Consider the following 21,624-nt stretch of genomic DNA (forward strand, 5'->3'; position numbering starts at 1 on the left):
ATACAATAAGTATAAGTATTTTAATATAAAGCCAATATTTCCAAGAAACAGTGAAGTAGAAGGAGTCTACCGTAATGTAAATTGTTGACAAATTGTTTTAGGGTTTAGTGGATGGTAATGCTGGTCCCTAAGAATTTTCAGGAGCCACTATGCAGACACTGGAAGATGACTGACACTACGGCTTATGATTCAATCTCCTAAAACTGTATGACAGGAGTTAAGGGTTAAGCCAGCTTGGTAATGTAGGACATGAGCAGGGCTTATTTAATACCATTAAATAAAAGTCAAGCCTCATTTAATTTACATTTTACATGGAAAATATGAGGCTATAATTAAGCTTCTATCTCAAAGGGTTAATATTCATAGTGACCGAAAAGTCTCCAAGTAAAAATAATTGGATTTAACAGTTGGTGTGCCAAAAACCTCACTGAAAATCTTTAATGTATTATGGAATCAGGTCTTGGGCCTAATATGGCTGGTCATTCATAATGATCCAAACTATGCACGTGTTATCTCCATTCAATCTTAATTATAGAGGCCTTTTGTGAATGACTTGTGTAGTTCATAAAATAATAGTACATCTCTCTGCCATTAACAGGAAAACATTTTAGGAGGTGCAAAAAAAATGTAATAGTTAATCTACAAAAATGTAATTAACATAACATATGAAATGTTTTTAAAAAAATGCTTTCTTACCAAACTAGGATACATGCCTTAAAATGAAAAGCTATGTATTTATGGAAAGAATATATCAAGCAATTAAAATGATAGCATCCTTCAATGATTTTACTTACACATATTGTGTGTACTAGAATATTTTGTAACATAAAGTAACATTTAACTAATATACTATATAAAAATCGCGTTTTTGTTTACACATTCATATACTGAGTAAGCAAGGCAACATTATGAGGAAGTTTATTTAAAAAATAACATTTTTTGGATCCTTCAAGGAAACAATATTCTGCCCACCTTTCTATTATGTGAGTAGTTTTATTTGTTGGACCTTCGGTTCCAAAGTGGCCCCCCACTCATCCCAAATTTAATCTTCTGCCTTCAGTTTATTTCATCCGTATTTTAATATCTTCCATAAAACAAAACTTGCGATTTTTTCGTTACAAAGGCAATTGGTGATAAGCTTTGCCGAAACAATAGCTATTTTATTGAGAACAAATGTTGACATTTAAAGGCAGCAAGGAAAGCTTCATACCTAAGACTTCAAGAAATTCCTATGTGGAAATCGCCTCTGGTCTTTTTTTCTTGACAACCACACAATTTCCTCGGGGAACCCACCTGAGACAAAAAAACACCCCTAGATTTTCAAAGAAAGCCATCCTATCAAACGAGGTCTGGGTCAGATCAGGAAAGATTTGAGTGAGAAATACCGGTAGTTCAAATAAAAGCAGAAAGTTTATTTGCCTTGGTGAGGGACTCCACGTCTCAAACTAGATACTGCATCTCACAGTTGCCCTCTTAATAGGTGAAAATACTATCCGATTTACTGACCAAATTAGAAAATTGTGAAAATTCTAAAAGTTGTTTTTGTTTCCCATAAACATGGTGGTAAAAAAACATGGTGGTTTTGCTGATAATCGTGAAAAAAAATCTAATAAGTCCTTTAGCATTTCTGCTAACGAATAAAATGTAAATAAATAAAAATGTAATGATTTTTCATAACATCCAATAAATCCCATTTATCAATATGTACCCTTACAGTTCTTAAAAGTATTATTGCGTTTATAAGACATGTGCTTTAACTAGAACGATTATATATATATATATATATATATATATATATATATATATATATATATATATATATATATATATATATATATATATATATATATATACCAAAATTCCTTGTCTGGGGAATTTAAGAAAAATACATCACACATTGAATGAATAAATATAAATATATTGTCCCAGCATTTAGTTTTTTTTTTAAAAAAAAAAAAAACTAAATTGTTTTGTATATATTATGTATATGTATATGTTATATTATGCAACAATATAAATTGCAGTTTTAAAATAATTATTTTTCCAATACATAATGGAAACGTTAACATAGGCAAAGTCGTGTGTGTTTCTCTATAAATCTGGTGCACTTTCACTGGATAAATGTCTTTTTGAAAAGCTTGCATCCATTGAGCAGATAACTGAAGAATTAAGGATCACTTTCAAATGCCCTTTTTAACAAGACCAGGGCAAAAGGCTAGCCGTTTTCACTGCACAAAAGGCCACTGGAGGGAGATCTGTTTGTCAATATCAAGTGGTCCAGCAATTTTCCATCTAGACACTCATCGGCCTATCTGAGTTGGCAGATGTTTAGACAAGATTTTATAAATTGTTCAATATCAGTCTGTAATGAACCCCAACTGACCATTCCGCTGCTAGTAAAATCATACAGGATCTCCCCGCTGGGATAGAATAATGCCTGCATGCTGGAACATTATTAATCAACGAATGAAATAGATGAGGCTCTTGAAAAAATAAGTATATGATTGATTAAAGGGCAATCTAAGAGGCTATTATTCTTGTTTTATTACCGTATGCTATTTTCTCCCAATTTATCTTAGTGGGAAGCGAATGGATGTTCATCTAACATAAGCTACATTTTTGCAAGTTACCTAGAGTTTACAGAATGAGATAAAATTCTGGCTTTTTATATTGACCACACTGCCAGCATAATTATCCTACCCCGATGACATTTACAAACCAGGAAAAAGTTCTCTTCCCATTATATATATATATATATATATATATATATATATATATATATATATATATATATATATATATATATATATACGATTTATATAGAGACATCATTTTTTTTCGCCAGACTCATCTGTGTTTATTTACAATTTAGAATATAAATTAGTAAAGAATACTCGTCGACAATCAATAAATTTCATAAATGTCATTTTTTTTCAAATAAAAACCAGGCAAGGTTTATTTACAAAAAAAAGTTTCATTTCATTGCAATACAACTTGCATAAATTACTAGAAGCTTTAATATCATTACAAAAATAAATATCAAATCTGTTTTTGTTTTTTTGTTTTTTTTATCTCGCTGTTTTAAGTACTCCAGTTCATGAATCGCGAATTATTGTCTCTATTTTATACATCTATTACAAATATTTTTCCCCTTCTTTTCATTCTTTACAATAAAATTCTAACACACCTATGGTGGCAATGAATGTGATCAAGTCAAGATATCCTGAGAAAAAAACAGGTTGTTTTGGAAAATAAAGTCACAAATATACATGAAGATAACTATATATTATACGAATAATTTCACATATGTCAAAGGGAGTTTTCTTGTATTGTTTAAAAAGAGTCTGTGGGTTTAATAGTGCTCTTGTGTATCTTCTCCTCTACCGTGGCACAAGATGTGATCTGGATTTAGATATTTCTTGTAATACCTATTAAGATGATGGCTTGCTGACTTTTTTCAAAGCAATTGTGACACCTACCTGTGAATCAAGGAAAAAAACACGTCACAAAAATCTTCAGAAACACATCATTAACTTTCCCTTTTTCAATTCTTTTAAAAATACATATATAATTTTTATATACAGATGCCATCATTTATCTGTGCGACAAAACATTAACACATGAACAAAAAATCGTGTTAACCCCCTAATTTTGAAGTGCAGAATAAGTGCCTATTTGGTCCATATAAATTATATATATATATATATATATGTATATATATATACAATAAAGTTATCCATGATAATTTCAGCGATATCGTTTCCAGATTGAAACATTAATGTGTAACTGCATATTTAAGCCCCAATTAATTATACAAATGGAGGGAGCTGATTGAGTTTCCAAGCAGCATGCTATGTAATGAAGCAAGAAATGGCATTTAAGAGAGTTTATGGCTATGCAATTTCATCTTAGCTTTGGTCTAAAATTATCAGGGCACTGGAGAATGTTCTCACTTACTTGTAGTGCAGTCTGATTGCACATCTATAGGTATGGTTGTACTCCTACTGTGCAGACTTCGGAGGGATCTGTCAAAATAGAACCGTCAGTTAGTCACAGGACACAGCTAGCTAACTAGATTATATGTTCCAATTCTCCAGTGGGCTCCACTGCATTACATATGCCAAGCTTTCACTTAACCCTCTAAGTGAGAAGTAATGCCTTTCACACCCTCTTTCACTCAAACGGTTAATGGAAATTTTCTCTGTTTCATTAACTCCAAATTTCACATATAGACTTTAAAGGACCAAAATATAGTTGGTGATGGTCACGTCAATCATTTTAGTTTTGACTTGTCCTTTTTGATAATATTCTATGGATAGTGGCAATAGTGAAAAAAAATGATATTTAAAATAATAGTGAGCCTACCTTTTTTCGATTCGAAAGTATTGGATCTGTAGTGTTGATCGAGTTGAGTGCTGGTGGTTTTTATAGAGTCACTGGAGTGTTTGTGCACAGAGCTACTGCTCAGAATGGTCTGATTAAGTCCTTCGCTGGAAGTCACTGCTGTTGAGTTGTATCGCAAGATGCCTTGACTTTGGAGGGCATTAAAATTTCCATAGTTCGTATAATTGCTATAAAAAGGCGATGTGTAGTAAATGTGCCTCCCCAAAATGGAAGAAGAAGGGTATGCAGAGCTGTGAGATGCAGATGCTGATGTGGCAGAAGACAAAGCGGTAGGTGGGCAGCTCTGACTCATATTCTGATGTTTAATGTCTGAGGTGGCTATTTCAGCCAGCGACCATAATTTGGGCTTGCTGGTTTGTGTCTGGGAACTTGAAGAAATCCTATTGTCCAAAGTCGACTTGTTTGAGTTTCTAGGGCTCCCTTCGTGCTGGTGATTGAGAACAGGTGCTTCGACCCCAGTAAGGGGGGATGAGGTCACAGGTTTAGCAGGGATTACTCCTCTAACCTCTTCATCAATCTCGTCGTCGTCTTCATCGTCATCGTATTTGTCCTTGGATTCATTACCCGATTCACAAAGACGGTCCCCTACCCTACAGGGCAACTTCTCTCCGTCCGATTCCGCAGAGCAGGAGTGATCTGTGAGGGAGTCTACATGCAGACTGATACCTAAAAAACACCAGAGAACAAGGTCACACGCCTGAAAACACAGGCAAATACAAGATAAAACAAAGATAGATAGATAGATAGATAGATAGATAGATAGATAGATAGATAGATAGATAGATAGATAGATAGATAGATAGATAGATAATCTGCAAGTACTAAAAACGCTGTGCTTTATGTGCAGTAGATTTGAGGCTCAGGATATATTTCTTGTTATAATATGTATAAAAATTATCTAGAAACCATAAGTGTGTAAGAGTTAAATTTGTATTCTTAGTACCCAGAATATTATTATATTTTCCTGATTGAAATGTAAGCTTTGTAATTGGTTTTTAATCATTGATACTGCTAATAAAAGTAAATGACCGAAGTATCTGTAAAGTTGAAGATATTAGTGATCACATTTAGATATAGTGATATGAGGATGGATGGTTGCTGTAGTACAGTCTGCTGTTGGAATTCCAGGATTTAATTGTGGCCTTGGCCTGTTCTTTAGTTAATAGGGATTCACCTTCATCCTCTGCTGATGTCTCGTTGTTGTCATGGACCTTATCTGAATGGGCTTCTTTTACTCTTTCTCCATCCCCATCATCTTCACCATCGTCTTCGTCCTCGCTTTTATTCCGAGGTGCCCAGGTCATCTTGTTTTCCTTCTTGAGCCTCCTCCTTGCGTTGGCAAACCATGTGGAGACCTGGGTGAGGGTCATTTTGGTGATGATGGCCAACATGATCTTCTCCCCTTTGGTTGGGTAAGGGTTCTTCCTGTGCTCCTGCAGCCAGGCTTTCAAGGTGGCCGTAGCGTCCCTGGTGGCATTTTTCCTATAAGCTGGGTCATTCAGTTGATACGGGTAAGCCGGGCTACCATATGGATGGTAACTGATTGCCCCAGCCATGCCAGATGTGTGGGCATCATAAGGTCCCTAATAATATAAAAAAAACATATATAAGTACATAAGATTTTCTTTGTTTTAAGAGAATATATTAGCCCGTGAATTTACACACAAGTGACTGCTTGCCAGATATAAATCCATAAACCCATCGAGTTTAGAAAAACATTTTCCAATAAATCATTTAAACTAAAATAACATTTGTATCAATTATATGGTTTTATTGTGTTAAGTAGTTGAATGCAACACAGTTACTTAGAGTAACTAGGTTAAATCTAAACACATACACATATACATAGAACCAATTTGTTCCTCGTCTATGTAATAATAATAATAATATTAATAATAATAATAATAATAATTTGATCGCTTGGAATTAGATTTATCTGCATACATTTTATTGTTCTTGATCTATGGGGAGTTTGTAAATACTCTAGATTATCCAGAAGCTTCAAAGGAAAATCAGTTCCTTTATTCTGTGGCTCTAGCAATTCACTCATCTTAATGCATTGTAAATCCAATTTGCAAATCAGAAGATATGCATGACTTCGAATTGTTCAAATAGCATGCAATTTGCATTTTAATTCGCTCTTTAACGTTCAAATTGCCTTTATTTAAGTCTGCATAATGCATGGAAGTTACAGATATCCCCCGCAGTAACCTCATAAGTTTAACACATCCAGAAATATTGTTATTCTAGATATGTGTTCTCATTAGCTCTTCTCCTAACATAGTTAAAAACATGTGTATCCCACTATAAAGTGGGAATACCCTTTTTATAGCACTTAGTGTTTAATTGCATAATTAACCCTTAAAGAGGGAAAACCTACAATTAATTAAGATACCTCGCTTAATTGTGTTACACTTAAGAAAATTGACACTTTGCCTGAATTGTTCTAAATCGACAAACAAAACTTATTTTATTATTTGGATTTGTTTTTTTTCGTATTTAAATATACCATAAGAAAAAGCTCATAAGATAAAAATAGAATAAAAATAGAAACCACCTATTTACATTATTCTAAATAATGTAACGCTTTAAAACATGCATGTGCAAAATACGAAATTAATTTCTGTATGAAAAAAATATTGATGTGTAACTATAGCCTCATAAGCAATTAATATTTTATTAATATTTTTAAAAAAATATTTGGCAAATTTAGGGTATAAGTAGATCAAGCGATAACTTTGTCGGTTTTGTTTGAGTTTGAGAATAAAAAGCGAATCGTGCGTTTCCGACATTAATAAAAAAAAAGTTCAAAATCAGATTCGATTTTAAACGATATTCATTTTCCATACATCTTATATATATATGTATGTATATATATATATATATATCACATATCATCAAATGTATATGATATCACATATATCATAAAATGTATGTAAAATTAATATAAGAAGGAAATCTTCTTGAAATAAAACTTAACTAGAGGAAGTAAAATTAAAGTAATGTTTGTCTTGATTGTCTATGGTGAAGGATAGGTAAAAGAAGATAAAGTAATATAAGTGTTGGCTGAGAGGAGAGGTTCGGACGACCTCCTTACCATGTAAGCGGGGAATCCGGCAGGGTCGCTGGAGTACTGCAGAGGGCTGCTGAAACCTGTGGCCGCTTGGGCACTGAAAGCAGCCGATCCCGGGTAAGGGCTGAAAGCTGAGCCGGACGAAGACCTGGCCAGCTCCTCGCTCCTAGGGGCGGCCAGCGCTGAAGCCCCATAAGCCGGACAGGAGTATAGAGCCAAGGAGCCAGGGGGCTGGTAGAGGTAACCCTGAGGATAGGACATTGCAGGTCTGGCTAAGGATCGCCCGAGCTGGCTGAGTTACAGAAGGATCGGGGTGAAAAAAAGGGAGGGGGTGAGGTCAATAAAGACAGCTCCTGCTCCTATTCTTTCTCAGCTGTGGCTTCTTGCTTCTGTCCTCACTCATGCAAGGAAATAAAAAAAAAAGTGTCCTGCCTCCACCCCTCCCCTCTGGTGTACCCCACCAGACGGAGATCAATCTATTATGTGTTTGATCATGTATAGGTATAAATCCAATCAGAGACTGAATCAAACGAGTGAGTGTGATCGAGGGGAAAAGCAGATCATGAAGTGGAGGAGATGTAGAGAAGAGTGCTCTAGGTGATCAGGAAAGTGCCTGCTGCATATGGAGCTCATGCAGCCAGCCAGCTCCCCCAGCGCCAGTGAGGAGGTATTTTTTTTTTTTTTTTTACCAGGAGGAGGGTGAAGGTGGGAGGGGAGGAGGGTGAAGGTGGGAGGGTGAATGTGTGTGGGGGGGAGGGAGGATAGATTAAGGAACTGGGAGTTCAGAGGAGAAAGAGCGCTTGGGTTTGCTAATGGACAGTGGAAGAAGAAGAAGCTGTCCGTCACCGCTGTGCGATCTGCATATGGGGGTCTGACCCGCCCCCTAAACCCCCTCCTCTGCTTACCCGGTGAGAGGGCTGGCTTTGGTAATGTAAGTAATCCTGTCTCTCCATTAGCCTGTTAGCACTTGCACAGGGAGGATGGCACTTTCCAAACAGAATTCAATGTGTCTATATGTAGCTTCCCATATGCCTGTGTGTATAGATATGTGGTCTCTATTCTGTATATTGTATATTTTCTATATTGAAAACTAAATATAGTGTATATATATGTATATATCTATATATATATATATATAGATATATATTAACATATATCTATATATATATATATATATATATATAGATATATATATCTATATATATATATATATATATATATAGATAGATATATATATATATCTATATATATATATGAATGTGCACACACACATCATTGAGTATATGTAAACCCGACTATTTATTATGCAGATATACATGCATTTACTTCATGCATGTATACTGCTAAATATATGTACAGTAATACATATATATAGATATACAGATATATAGATATAGATAGATATCTATATTTCAGGACACTACTTTATATAGTGTGTCAGTCTCTGTATAATGGCACAGTGAGACAACTTGTCTATACGTTTCCTAATCATCTTTGTGTCACCCCGTGCTCCCACTTCTAGCTGTATTAAGACCTTTGAGCATTGTCACTTCCATACGTCTGCCTTCTCCAACACAGGTTTGCTGCAAGTAAAGCACAATCCATAGCATGACCCCATTTCTAATTCTAGATAGACAGCAAAAGTACCCATGATACCATTCTATTAGCAAATGACAAGGAGCTATCACCGAGGCATTTTAGGAATTGTTCCTTCACATACTGGCTTAGATTTACAGATTAAACCCCATGCACACTCTAAATGGAATTACTTTCCCCAAGCCGAGTGTTGTATTGTTTTATCTCAAACAAGTCTTCTACCAAGAAAGAAATATGTACCATACAGGGGCTGCATATTAAGCTTTTCTGCATAATTGTATTTCATTTGAAATCAAATTCCCTTAAAAATTCTCAAACGCGCACCCCTAAGAAATGTGCAAACAATCTATATTGTGACCTGTAGGAGGTGCACTTTCCAAAAATAAAACAAATGGATATGTACTAATAGCACCAAGACGTCTCATGGAAGATTGAACTGCTTATTAGCAAGGTCTCTGTATAAAATGTTAATATTAGTAAATAGCAATGAAAGGTGGATGTCCTTAGTCATATTTCCATTTTTCCTTATTACCTAAAAATCAAGATCTTATGTTTACAGACAAGAATATTTTTTTTCTAGTTAAGGCCACATACATTAGAAAAAAAATGTCAGATTATATCATTTGAATAACACGTTTCTATGTCTCCTGAATATACCGTATATATATATATATATATATATATATATATATATATATATATATATATATATATATATATAATTTTATAGCCTTAAATATGCAGATACCCCAGCTTTAGGCTGATAAATCAATTCGGGAAAATTAACAGACACGATTGAATTTACACACTTGGTAAAATGACGAGTCTAAACCCCACTGACTTTCATAAGAGGAGATTTCTCAGAGCTTCAATGGTATGTATTTTTGCCGCAGTTACTTTCAGTGGCTTCACTTTAATAATTAGTGTTGCGATTGAAGGCAGGAAACAATGTCAGCCATGTTTACATTAGGTCAGAAGGTGTATATAATTAGGGTAAAATGCTACTGTCACAGCCCGACACAGTATTTAAGAATATACTGTATTTTCTGCAACGATTGAGAGATTATATCGATAGTTATATATATATATATATATATATATATATATATATATATATATATATAATATATATATAAATATAGACATATATATATATATATACATGTATTTCACATGTGAAGTAACCATATATAATTCTAGTCTTATATTTAACTTTAACAGAAGTGTACGTGAAGATATACACTAGTACCTTAGAACCCGATGCCACAAGTACTTTCCATACGACTTGCCAGCTATAAGCGTTTCTAAAATAAATGTATGTATCACAAGAATCCAGAGAATTTAGACGGTTTTAAGAAAAAATAGGTCAAGATTTGTATATTATTACTCTTTTATTTATAGATCAATGCAAATACTTAAAAAAAGAAACAGAGCCGGAAAATGATCTTGCATATACGAGTAACTTGCACTATTTTTAATAGGAATATTGTTTCTTTTTTTCAAATATGTTGAGAAAACAACCATTGCAAACAAATCTTGAGCAGAACTCATAACATCATAGACTGTTTTGAAATAAAAAAAAATAAACAGAAAGTTGAAAATATGAATTTTTATTTCTTTCTTATTTAGCATTTTGCTGAGGGCTAAACCTTATTAGCGTGCGCAAATTACACAATATTAGGTAGCGTTAAAAACACAATTATTATACTCGGTTTCTCCCTTTTCATTGGTGGGTATGGTTTTGGAGTGTGTTTGTATGTGTGTGTGTGTATATATATATATATATATATATATATATATATAAAATGTATATTATGTGTATGGTACTGTCGCGTCGGGATAGTTCTATCCGAATAAATGCACAGAAATTAAAATATTTAGAAACTTAAACACACTCTTACTGTACTTTTTTTAAAAACTATTTTTGCCATAACAAATTACTAATTATTGTTCTCTAGCTGAAAACTTTCCTAAACTCGAAATAACTTGAAACTCTAAATGTCTTATCCTACTCACCTGTGCGACTCTAAACATTAATGAACTCACCATACACCGATCCCAGGTATGAGATAGAACATAAAAAGATATTAGGGTGTAATTCATTCAACACATGACAAAGGTTGTAATTCAGTTAAAATACAAATTGGACAAACGATGTCTTTCAAGCTTAAATGGTTTATAGGCAGTATTTACGACTCCACATAATTCCACTGTAATGTATCAATCACTTGCAGATGTGCCGGCAAGCATCTGATGGATATAAGTTCTTTTGGTTTGATCTATGAACAATCCAAATCCAGAAATTCTGAAATATTTTTCTTTAAGTGCCTGTTAACAGTATCATGCACTTCTCAGGTTACATCAGTGAAAATAATGCGATAAGATCACGATATACATCACTGGTCTAAATCCCAATCATCCTCGAAGAATGGTCATGATAATACCAGATCTATGTAAAAAGATAGATTTTTTTTTTCGGTTATATAACATGTTCCATATATTATTAATTCCGCTGCTTAAAATAGCGGTTCGTTAATAGGTAAAGGTTTGGGAGTGAAACGCTATTGCTTTAGTTATATACCGTATTTATGTACGTGTCGCTATATCGTGTCAATATCCATTTCCTGAGGTAGAGGGCGCTGTGGCAATGGATTTTATGCGGTTTCCAAAATCGCACCGAATAATTACACACATTCTTTCAGTATGTTAACTTATTTATATATTATTTACATCAACACGATTAGTTACACAATTTCTTTCTCTCTCACTTTTTTTAAGAACTATAATTGGTAATATACTTGTCCCTTTTTATTGACTAATATATCCTAAACAAGTACAAAAATTGAAAGTATTATGTTTAAGAAATCATGAAATACATACTGCTCATTACAATACTTAAGTTACATCGATGTATTAAAATAAATCAAATCATCTATCTATCTATCTATCTATCTATCTATCTATCTATCTATCTATCTATCTATCTATCTATCTATCTATCATCTATCATTTAAAAGAGCCAATTTTTGTAAAGTTTAATATTAATTTCTCCAAGACACACGTAAAAAAACAGTAATCAGGAAATTAATCGACTGACACTGCAAATTAATTGGAATTTGAAGTCACAGCGAACTGACATTCACTTTTCTATGTTATTAATGGCTTCAAGAATCATTACTAGTACTTAAAAAAAGTATTAGAAGAAGCAAAAAATGTACTCAATTGACATTTTCCTTTAAAATATAGTTTACTTTTCAGGTCTAGTCCCTCCAGTTATACAGCATATAATTTACTTATATATTCACACATTCATAACATGTTATTTTGCCAACAGGAGTATTTAAGTGAATTCTCCTCTGGAATATTTGAGAATAGTTTAAAATTATTACTTTAAAATTACAATTTTCTCATCTCTGGTTGGTGCGTGACTGCTATTCTCATGTGCAAATCATTGGACATTAGTTATACATCAGTTTATTCACCTGATATGGACCAATTAATACATGTGAAGTTTTATTTTGAGTATACGACTATAGATTTATATTTTAATAATAAATATATACTTTAATAATTATAACGTATTTTTTTGTGTTATTCGGTATTAAGTTAAATAATAATAATAATAATAATAATAATAATAACAACCCTACATTTTATATATTATTTTTTTTACACTTGTGCATATCCTGTTTTATTTTTAATGAACATGCCTCAAATGTTTTTCCATGTATAAATTGTGGGAAGCAGTAACTCCAGGCAGCTGCCCCGAACCAGTTCTCTTTTCAGCACTTTTGACACTAGGGTGCACCTGTTGCAAACAAACTCCTCCAGAGACGCAGGCTTTGCCCCTAATACATGACAAAAAGCACACTGGGTCACTAATCCGGCAATGTGCCCCTTCTTTATAATTGAAAGATAAAAAAGATCAAAAGCCAAAGAGAGGGAATAAATGCTAGAATGAAGGATGTGTGTATATTTTTATATTGCTGAATTCCCTGTTCTTGCATTATCAATATGTCCCATCTAAAACCAAAAGCCCCTTTAGAAACTGGTATGGTTAAGTTGGTTGCTACATTTGATGCTGTACCTCACTGTAAAGTGCAGCATAATACATTATTATGCAGTGGTATTTAGGGACAGTTTAGACTTTTTATTAAGTTCCTGCAACCTGTTAACTGCATATGTTAAAAAAGCCTTTAGAACCTTCTGCTCTATCTATCTATCTATCTATCTATCTATCTATCTATCTATCTATCTATCTATCTATCTATCTATCTATCTATCTATCTATCTATCATATATCTATCTGTCATATACTCTATAGTTTCTCTAATCAATAGCAGCCCCTTGACTGCTGTATGAGACAGTAAAATAGTAAAATCCCATAACATTGACATACATAGTTGAATTTCTTTAAATGCTTTTTATTCAGTATGAACTGAGCTTTTGTTTAACTAATGCAGTTTATGTAATCCTTTCAGTTCTAGAAGACTCCTCCATAGGCTGCACATCCCTAAATGCGTTAACAGAAGAACGATACAAAATATCCTACATAAGTATGCAAATATGTTTTAAACGTCTGTTATGTAGGTAACAATACTGAAATATTTAACCTGTACGGCTACTGTATCTATCAACAGAAGTCTTAAGGAGGGACTGTCTTGAAAGATCACAGAATAAACCAGCACTCATAAGCCTATGTCATATGGGGTGTTTATTTATTTGTTCTATTGTTTATTTTTTTTATTTACATTTATATTTTTAGGTGTGGCATCACACCAGCCTTCATCAAAGAAGTAGCCAGGTCATTTTATGCACATTTTCCCACGATCCCTGAGTGAATATTTCATTGAAATCTTAAGGTCGTTCCAAGTAGGTCAACTTGCTGTGTGTATATTAGCAGAGTGTGCATGAACTTCTAACATTAATTAAATTCTTGTGGACCTCTTTAAAGTTTTTATAACTATCTAATGGCAGGGGGATTGTGCAATGTAGCCAAAGGTACTTTTTTTATTGATGCTTCAGTGAAAACAGAAATATGATAAATATGTATAAAATATTAAAGAATTAGGACAGTTCTTGTTAGGTATGGACCCAACTTCTGGTTGCAACAAGAACGGAAGAGGAACCAACTGCTTTCAAATACAGTCCAGTCACTAAACTGTGAGCTAAATGGGAAGCTATAGGTAAAAGGAAACATTTCATCTCATCTGATTAACTGTGTTAGTAGGGTCAACCCAGGTAGGAGTCACTTGAAGATTCACTTCGAATTGTCTTATTCCATTAGTTGCTATGGCAAAAAAGATTACTTTTGAAAATTAGTTTTTATACAAAATAGCATAATTTTAACCCTTACTATCCCCCAATAACTCCAGACAGTCATCTTACATATATTTTATCTAATTATGGTTCATTCTGGACCTCAATTAACTCCATCACCTGTTTAGCACCTTGCAGCTGTTTTAGCTAGGACTTGAAAACATCCCTTCCTAGTCTCTTTAAACAATTAAATGAAATGGGCACAATGGCATCAGTAGGAGAGGGACAGGGGTATTTTTCCACAAAATCTTGAAAATTTGAATATGATTTATAATGGAATATTAATTACAATGGTTAAATATACATCATATTGCATTTATTTATAGAGTGCCAGCAGATTCTGTATCTACAATAACCGTCAGTGAAAATTAACAATATTGTTAAAATGGACAATATACAATTGGGCATCACTCATGAATAACACACATTAAGACATACTGGTACAGAAGCCAAACAGGGCCCTGTTCTTGCAAAGTTAAAACATCAGTATTTGCATATTATATCCTACCACATGCTGAAGAAGCTGAAAATAGTAGTTAACATTTATGAGCATCAACCCCTCTTTCGGCCCGACTATTTTAGAAGTGTGAAGTGATGCCCGTTCTATGATCCCTGACTATAAACATCAAGATTTCACATCAGTCCTGTATACTCATACACTTGAGTGCCCCAGTGAGATTATACCATAAGAAAAATACAGTAGGAATGTTGAAAAGAGCTACATATATCTTTTAGACAAACACAGGACTAAAACCCACACTACCTCAATACCCACAGAAAATGAGGTCAGCTCCCATGAACTAGAAGAAAACTTGAGATACTCCTGAATGGGAAGCTGCCTTAAGGTAGGCTATTAAACAGCTGTCCATTCTGAATTGAGTTGTTCTTAAACCTGTTTGTATGTTAACATAAGAATGTATCATCATGTATTATTACAAAACCAAAAGCATATTGTTAATTATAGACCAAATGTATCTCCCACTTGTTTCTCTTATTTAATTATTTTTATTGCCATATCTACCCTTCTTAATGATCATATAAAATTACTGTATTTGCTCGATTATAGGACAAGGTTTTTTTCAGAGCAAATGCTCTGAAAAATACCCCTCGTCTTATAATCAAAGTCGTCTTATAATAAGACCTCAAATAGAGGTCTGACTATGAGCGCTGGCGAAAGTGCGGGCAGCAGCTGAGGTTGTCTACGCGCAACGCACAGACCTTCCCCGGCTGCCAGAAAGGAGAATTCGCGCAGCCAGGGCCGGCTGAAGACTTAACGCCGCCTGGGGCGAAGTTTAAAATGCCGCCCCCCCCGCCGACGCCGGGGGGCGAAGTTTAAAACGCCACCCCCCCCGCCGACGCCGGGGGGCGAAGTTTAAAACGCCGCCCCCCCCGCCGACGCCGGGGGGGGCATTTTAAACTACGCCGACGCCATAATCTACGATCCCCCCCCGGTACTTACCTTTAAAGAGTCCTGCGGCGAGTCTCCCTGCTCTGCCACGGTGCCGGCTTGTAATGCTGAGCGGCGGAAATTGACGTCACTTTCGGCGCTCTGCATTACAAGCCGGCACCGGGACCGAACAGGGAGACTCGCCGCAGAGGAGAGAGAGAGAGGGGCGCCGAGCGGGTAAGCGAAAACCACTCGGTGCCCCTCTCTCTCTCTCTCCTCCGCTTCAAAAAAAAAAAAGCGCTTGGGGCGGCAAAGTGCCGCCCCTTCTAAAGTGCCGCCTGGGGCAATTGCCCCAGTCTGCCCCATTATAGGGCCGGCCCTGCCCGCAGCACTCGATGGGCACAGAGAACCCCCGCTACTGCTGGGACTTCCACTGAGGCTTCTATGACGTAGCAACAGCGTCACATGACCTTCCGGTGTTCAGTCATAGAAGCGCCACCGGAACTAACGCTGGCCTCCATTCGCTGCCCCACCAGACACAAGGGAGTGAAAAGCGCTGGTAAGTCGGTGTGTTATATGGGGGGGATAAGGCTTTTCTGTGAGACTGGGGCACCATCATATGCCTTTTAACCCCATTTATGCCACTCTGCCTCCAGAAATGCCTTTTAAACCCTATATGCCACTCTGCCTCCAGAAATGCCTTTTAACCCCCTATGTGTCACTATGTCCCATGATATGCCCCTGGCATATAGGGATATAAGGAATTTCTGGAGGTAGAGTGGCATATAGGTGGTAAAAGGCATTTCTGGGGGCAGAGTGGCAAGCCTGGGGCAGATGTGTATAACTGGGGGGCAGGTTGGCAAATAAAAGGAAATAAAAACCAAAAAAATATTTTTCTCAATCATAGCTTGTATTGAATATAAAAAAAATAGTTTACATGAATTAATATTTACTAGTAAAACTTTTTCCTATAGGGTCGTCTTATATTCAGGTTTTTTTTTCTCCCTAATTAATATTCAGATTTTGGGGGGTCGTCTTATAATCAGGGTCATCTGTAATTCAGCTCACAGTAAGCTTTTGCCTATTTTAGTAGCATACAAACACACAAATGTGCAAAATGGTTATCCAAAACCATATGCCAAGCAATGAAGATTTTTCTTAAAGTAGTTTAGTCAGAAAAGGGACTTTCCACCTCTTAATGATAAACATGGTGCATTTTATTTTTTAGATGTTTGGAAATATTAGTATTGCTAATTTGAATATTCACCCTACAACTTAAATTTCTTCTGTTAGATACACACTATTGTTAATATCCCTTATTGGAATGGCCTCATTTATCTGCTACTTTTATCAATGCCCTTCTCTTTCCTGCTAAAACAACTTCAAGAAGTATTTTGGCAAGGAGTGAAGTGGAGCATTGAAGCTTTAAAAATGAATATTGCAAATTCCCCATCAAATAGATGAGCAATAGTTATCCCTGGCAGAGATCAATATAATCAGATTGACCTCTGCTGCATTTAGGATAACTTTGGGTTTTGTGCTTTACACAGAATATTGCAAATAATCCTATTAGAGCCACAATTTTCAATGACATCCAAAAATATTTTTTCTTACGAAACAACAATATGCTGATGCACTTAACTGCAACATTATAATGTATTATTTTAGCTATATTGCCTGCCTACATTTCTCTCTGTATGTAGCTTCATTCTATCTCTGCCTTTCCTTGTCTTTCCACAATGTTGCTGGGTCATTTATTTGTGTGTCAGCATTCCAAGTGAACGTTTCTTAAACCACGTAAATATCTGTTGTCATCAGAATGTAGTACCATAGACAAGATCTCATCCCTTTCGGAAAATAAATTAGTGAATTTTAATTCCCAAATAAATATATATATATATATATATATATATATATATATATATATATAGACCTGTGCATTGGTACAAATGAACATTTTAACAAATTTCAATATTTTATCAATTTATACAAATATCTGAAAATGAGGAGGGACCCTCAATAAGGCCAACAAAAAAAAGAAGCAAAGAGCTCTGGAGTTTCGTTTGAATTTTTATGGTTCTTTCACTTTCACTCATGCTCTCTCAGACTCCCACCCATTCTCCCTCACATTCTAATTCATGTTTTCTTACACTCTTATTCACTCTCTCTCTCTGAATTACCTTAGATAATACCCAGTAGCGTACCTAGCTGGGGGCGGGGGGGGCGGTCCGCACTGGGTGCCGCTCATCAGGGGGGTGCACCCGGCACCCCTCCAGAGACGGACAGTAATGTCCGCCGCTGGAGGAGCAGGCTCGCAAGGGAGCGGTATCGGAGGTCTTTAACAGACCTCTGGCTCCCTTGAGTGATTTTAAGCCGGGTTCAACCATTGAACCCGGCTTAAAATCACTCAAGGGAGCCGGAGGTCTGTTAAAGACTTCCGATATCGCTCCCTTGCGATCCGCGCGGCAACAGCTGTTGTGTGCCAGGGTTTCTTGTCAGATCCCGGCACACAACACTGAAGCCGTGCCCACTGAACCGGAAGAAGACAGAAGAACTGAAGAAGAGGAGCGAAGAGGAGGAAAAGAAGCTGTAAGGAGAAAAGAGGAAAGGTAGGAAAGCATTCAGTGAGTGAGAGTGGATTGGTATATGTGTGGATTGGTATATGTGTGGATTGGTATGTGTGGATTGGTATATGTGTGGATTGGTATGTGTGTGGATTGGTATGTGTGTGGATTGGTATGTGTGTGGATTGGTATGTGTGGATTGGTATATGTGTGGATATGATTGGATTGACTATTGTCAATGTCTGGCTCAATGTATAGTGATAGGGATTACGCTGTACCACCGGCAATGTGTGCCTCAGTATATAGTGATAGGTGCTATGTTGTACCACCGTCATTGTCTGCCTCAGTATATATTGGTAGGTGTTATGCTGTACAACCGTCAATGTCTGCCTCAGTATATAGTGATAGGTGTTATGCTGTACCACCGTCAATTTCTGCCTCAGTATATAGTGATAAGTGTTATGCTGTACCACCGTCAATGTCTGCCTCAGTATATAATGATAACAGTAAGTGTTATGCTGTACCACCTTCAGTGTCTGCGCCGGTATATAACGGTAGAAGCTATGCAGTTTTAAAGTGTGTGTGTGGGGGGGTGCCACATACAGGATCCGCCCCAGGTGCCAAATACTCTAGGTACGCCCCTGATAATACCTAAGATACCAACATATATATCCTGGAAGAAAGTTGTGACAGGGAGAATATGATAGAAACATTAAAACACTTAAAGGGAATCAACACGACAAAGGAAGAGAGTTTATTTAACAGGAGAAATACTACCACAGCAAGTCTTAAGCTAGAGGGGCAAAGGTTTAAAAGTAACATCAGGAAATATTACTTTACTGAAAGGGTGCTGGATGCATGGAATAGCCTTCCAGCAGAAGTTGTAGATGTTCATACAGTGATTAACCATTACAGACATAAGGCTAAAATAGATATTGGATTAAGGCCATTGACTAAGGAAAGTATTAGAGGTTGGGCAGACTGGATGAGCCGAATGCTTCTTATCTGCCGTCACTTTCTATGTTTCTCCACCTACTGCTTCCGTGTTCTTGTCTCCTTCCTGCAAAGCTCCACGTCTTCTCTTGTATATTCTTGTTCATATGTCTTCTTTCTTTGTCCGCTGCTTTTTATGTCTTCTTTCTATGTCCCCTTCTCAGTGGACATGGCCCCCTGATGAACTTTCACAAAATGGCGAAGCCTCTGGGCACATCCTCCCCGTTGGTGAAACAGGGGAGAGGCTGAAGAAACACTTCTCCTTCTCAGCGAATCTGTTTTATTCTGGCCTTCTGGCCATGCCCTCTCCCCAGATTCAGGTAAACATATATTTATCTTTTTTTAATATTATACATTAACACTTTTATTCTCAAGTTATTTGGCTAGCACAATGTAAGGGCAAAATCCAACACATTTCTTAATGACATATCTAAAGTATATTGGTATTTTTATAAATGTCTTTGTGAATTTCAGGTGTAGTAAAGGCTCAACCTAAATTTTATATGAATGACAAGCCAGAGCTAAGCCAGGCAAAGCAATGCATATATTGTAGTTTGGGTCTTCCTTAAAGCACAAAACTTTATTTATTGATTTTTGTCCTGTTCTTATGGATGTGTGAAGATCAATAAAGCTTTGTGATGTTAATTGACGTATTGGTGTTACTACATACTTTTTTCATTTCTCATATCGGAGTGTGCAGTATATCTGCTCAGCTGTTTTTTCTTTGATTTGGTTTCGGAGGGGAACCGGAGCGGCAGAACCTGATTGAGATCTCATGACAATACTGTCTTTATAAGGGTAAGAGACTCGCTACTCATTTTGAAGGTTTTTAGTTTTCTTATCTCCACTGATTTCTTGGCAGATGCAAAGACCATGGAGCAAGGAGGGAGGGAGTCAGTATGTGAGACAGTGTCCTGCTGCATAGAAAAAAAAAAACGTGAGAAGGGGAGGGGTGTCCAGTACACACAATCCTTGCTTATCTGTAGAGGTAAAAATGGTTAATTGTGATTTGCATATTCATTATGCTCCTGAGATTTTTACTTTTGTGTAATGTAATAAAGTTTTACTTATTGTAAGGAAGACTAACTTTATTTACAGGGTGGTGGATGTGGAACAGCCTCCAATCAGAAGAATCTTGAGGTCCACATGTCCCCTGAGATTTGCACTTTTATTTTTACTTACTTAATGTATGGAAGATTTACTTTACTGTGGGAATGGTAGATATGTGGAGCAACCTCCCAGTTGAAGTAACATGAGGTCCACAGAACCCCTTATTTTCTTTTCCTAATCTTTGCATATGTCTAATATAAGTTGTTTTGGTTGAGATTTTTCAAGCTATTATTAAAAGTTTAATTTTAGTGTAATCTGAGATATGATTTTTTTCATTATCAATATTTCTGGTATTGCAATGGTTAACTATGGCTTTTTTTCTTTTGCTGTAGGTAAACTTTTGCACCTTGCCCTTGATTGTTTCCTGTGAAGTTTGTGTTTGCTAATACTTAATAAGCAGCACCTATTAGGTTTATTGGACTCTGAATGCTTAACACATCTACCTACTTTGAACCTTAACTGGGCATGCTGCCAAAAATGCTAATGGTAACTTGTTTAACAATAACATCGGTAAAAGTTCTATGTAAAGAAACCTATAACAGCAAGTTTTCTACACAATTAGGAGTTCTTTCGGACAGTTCCATTCATGGTCATAATTTCCAGATGTAAGGTTGCCTTGAAAAGCAAAGGATAAGAGTTTTAAGGTAACTTTAGCCACTTATGCTTTTGATATGCTCATTGCCATGCGTGCTATACTTAGCATGTTATATTTTCTATAATACCTTGAACATATTTTTCCTTTTTTACAAGAGATCCAGAACACCACAAATCTTAACCACACAGAACTTTTTGTTTCCAATAAATAGGATGATTTAAAAAAATGAGAATCCTTCCTCTGAACCTGTTATTAAGAAACCCAATAACAAAATGGCCCCTTCAGGTGGGCTAAATTAATTGAACATTAAAATTTGCATTTTTCTAGCTAGTGTTACTTAGCAGTAGGTTATAACCGTCAGATTGGCTGTATGCTTATTTGTATCCACAATCCTATATGAAGTGTCATAGAATTCATGAGAGGTATATACAACTTTTTATATATTCATTTACTGGCTATTCTTCGATCACAATGTTACACTTTCCAATTAACATCAGTGCATTCCGGGTTGACTAGACATTTATGCAGTCAAAACTCATTCGTAACTATACTTACAGCCAATGCATGTGGTACAGAACTAAGT

At 35.8% G+C, this 21,624-nt stretch overlaps 1 protein-coding gene across 1 annotated transcript; it reads right to left on the reverse strand.

The window, feature by feature from the left end:
• Positions 1-2,926: 2,926 nt before the first annotated feature.
• IRX2 (iroquois homeobox 2) lies at positions 2,927-8,122 on the reverse strand. The gene is made up of 6 exons (XM_053467673.1): positions 7,502-8,122; positions 5,579-5,987; positions 4,366-5,070; positions 3,958-4,025; positions 3,448-3,479; positions 2,927-3,402 (listed from the first exon to the last, which is right to left on the reverse strand). The coding sequence occupies exons 1-4, from the start codon at positions 7,736-7,738 to the stop codon at positions 3,982-3,984; spliced, it is 1,395 nt and encodes a 464-aa protein (XP_053323648.1). The 5' UTR covers positions 7,739-8,122; the 3' UTR covers positions 2,927-3,402; positions 3,448-3,479; positions 3,958-3,981.
• Between the last annotated feature and the right edge of the window lie 13,502 nt (positions 8,123-21,624).

This window comes from Spea bombifrons, chromosome 5 (genome assembly GCF_027358695.1).
Source record: "Spea bombifrons isolate aSpeBom1 chromosome 5, aSpeBom1.2.pri, whole genome shotgun sequence".
Taxonomy (NCBI): domain Eukaryota; kingdom Metazoa; phylum Chordata; class Amphibia; order Anura; family Pelobatidae; genus Spea; species Spea bombifrons.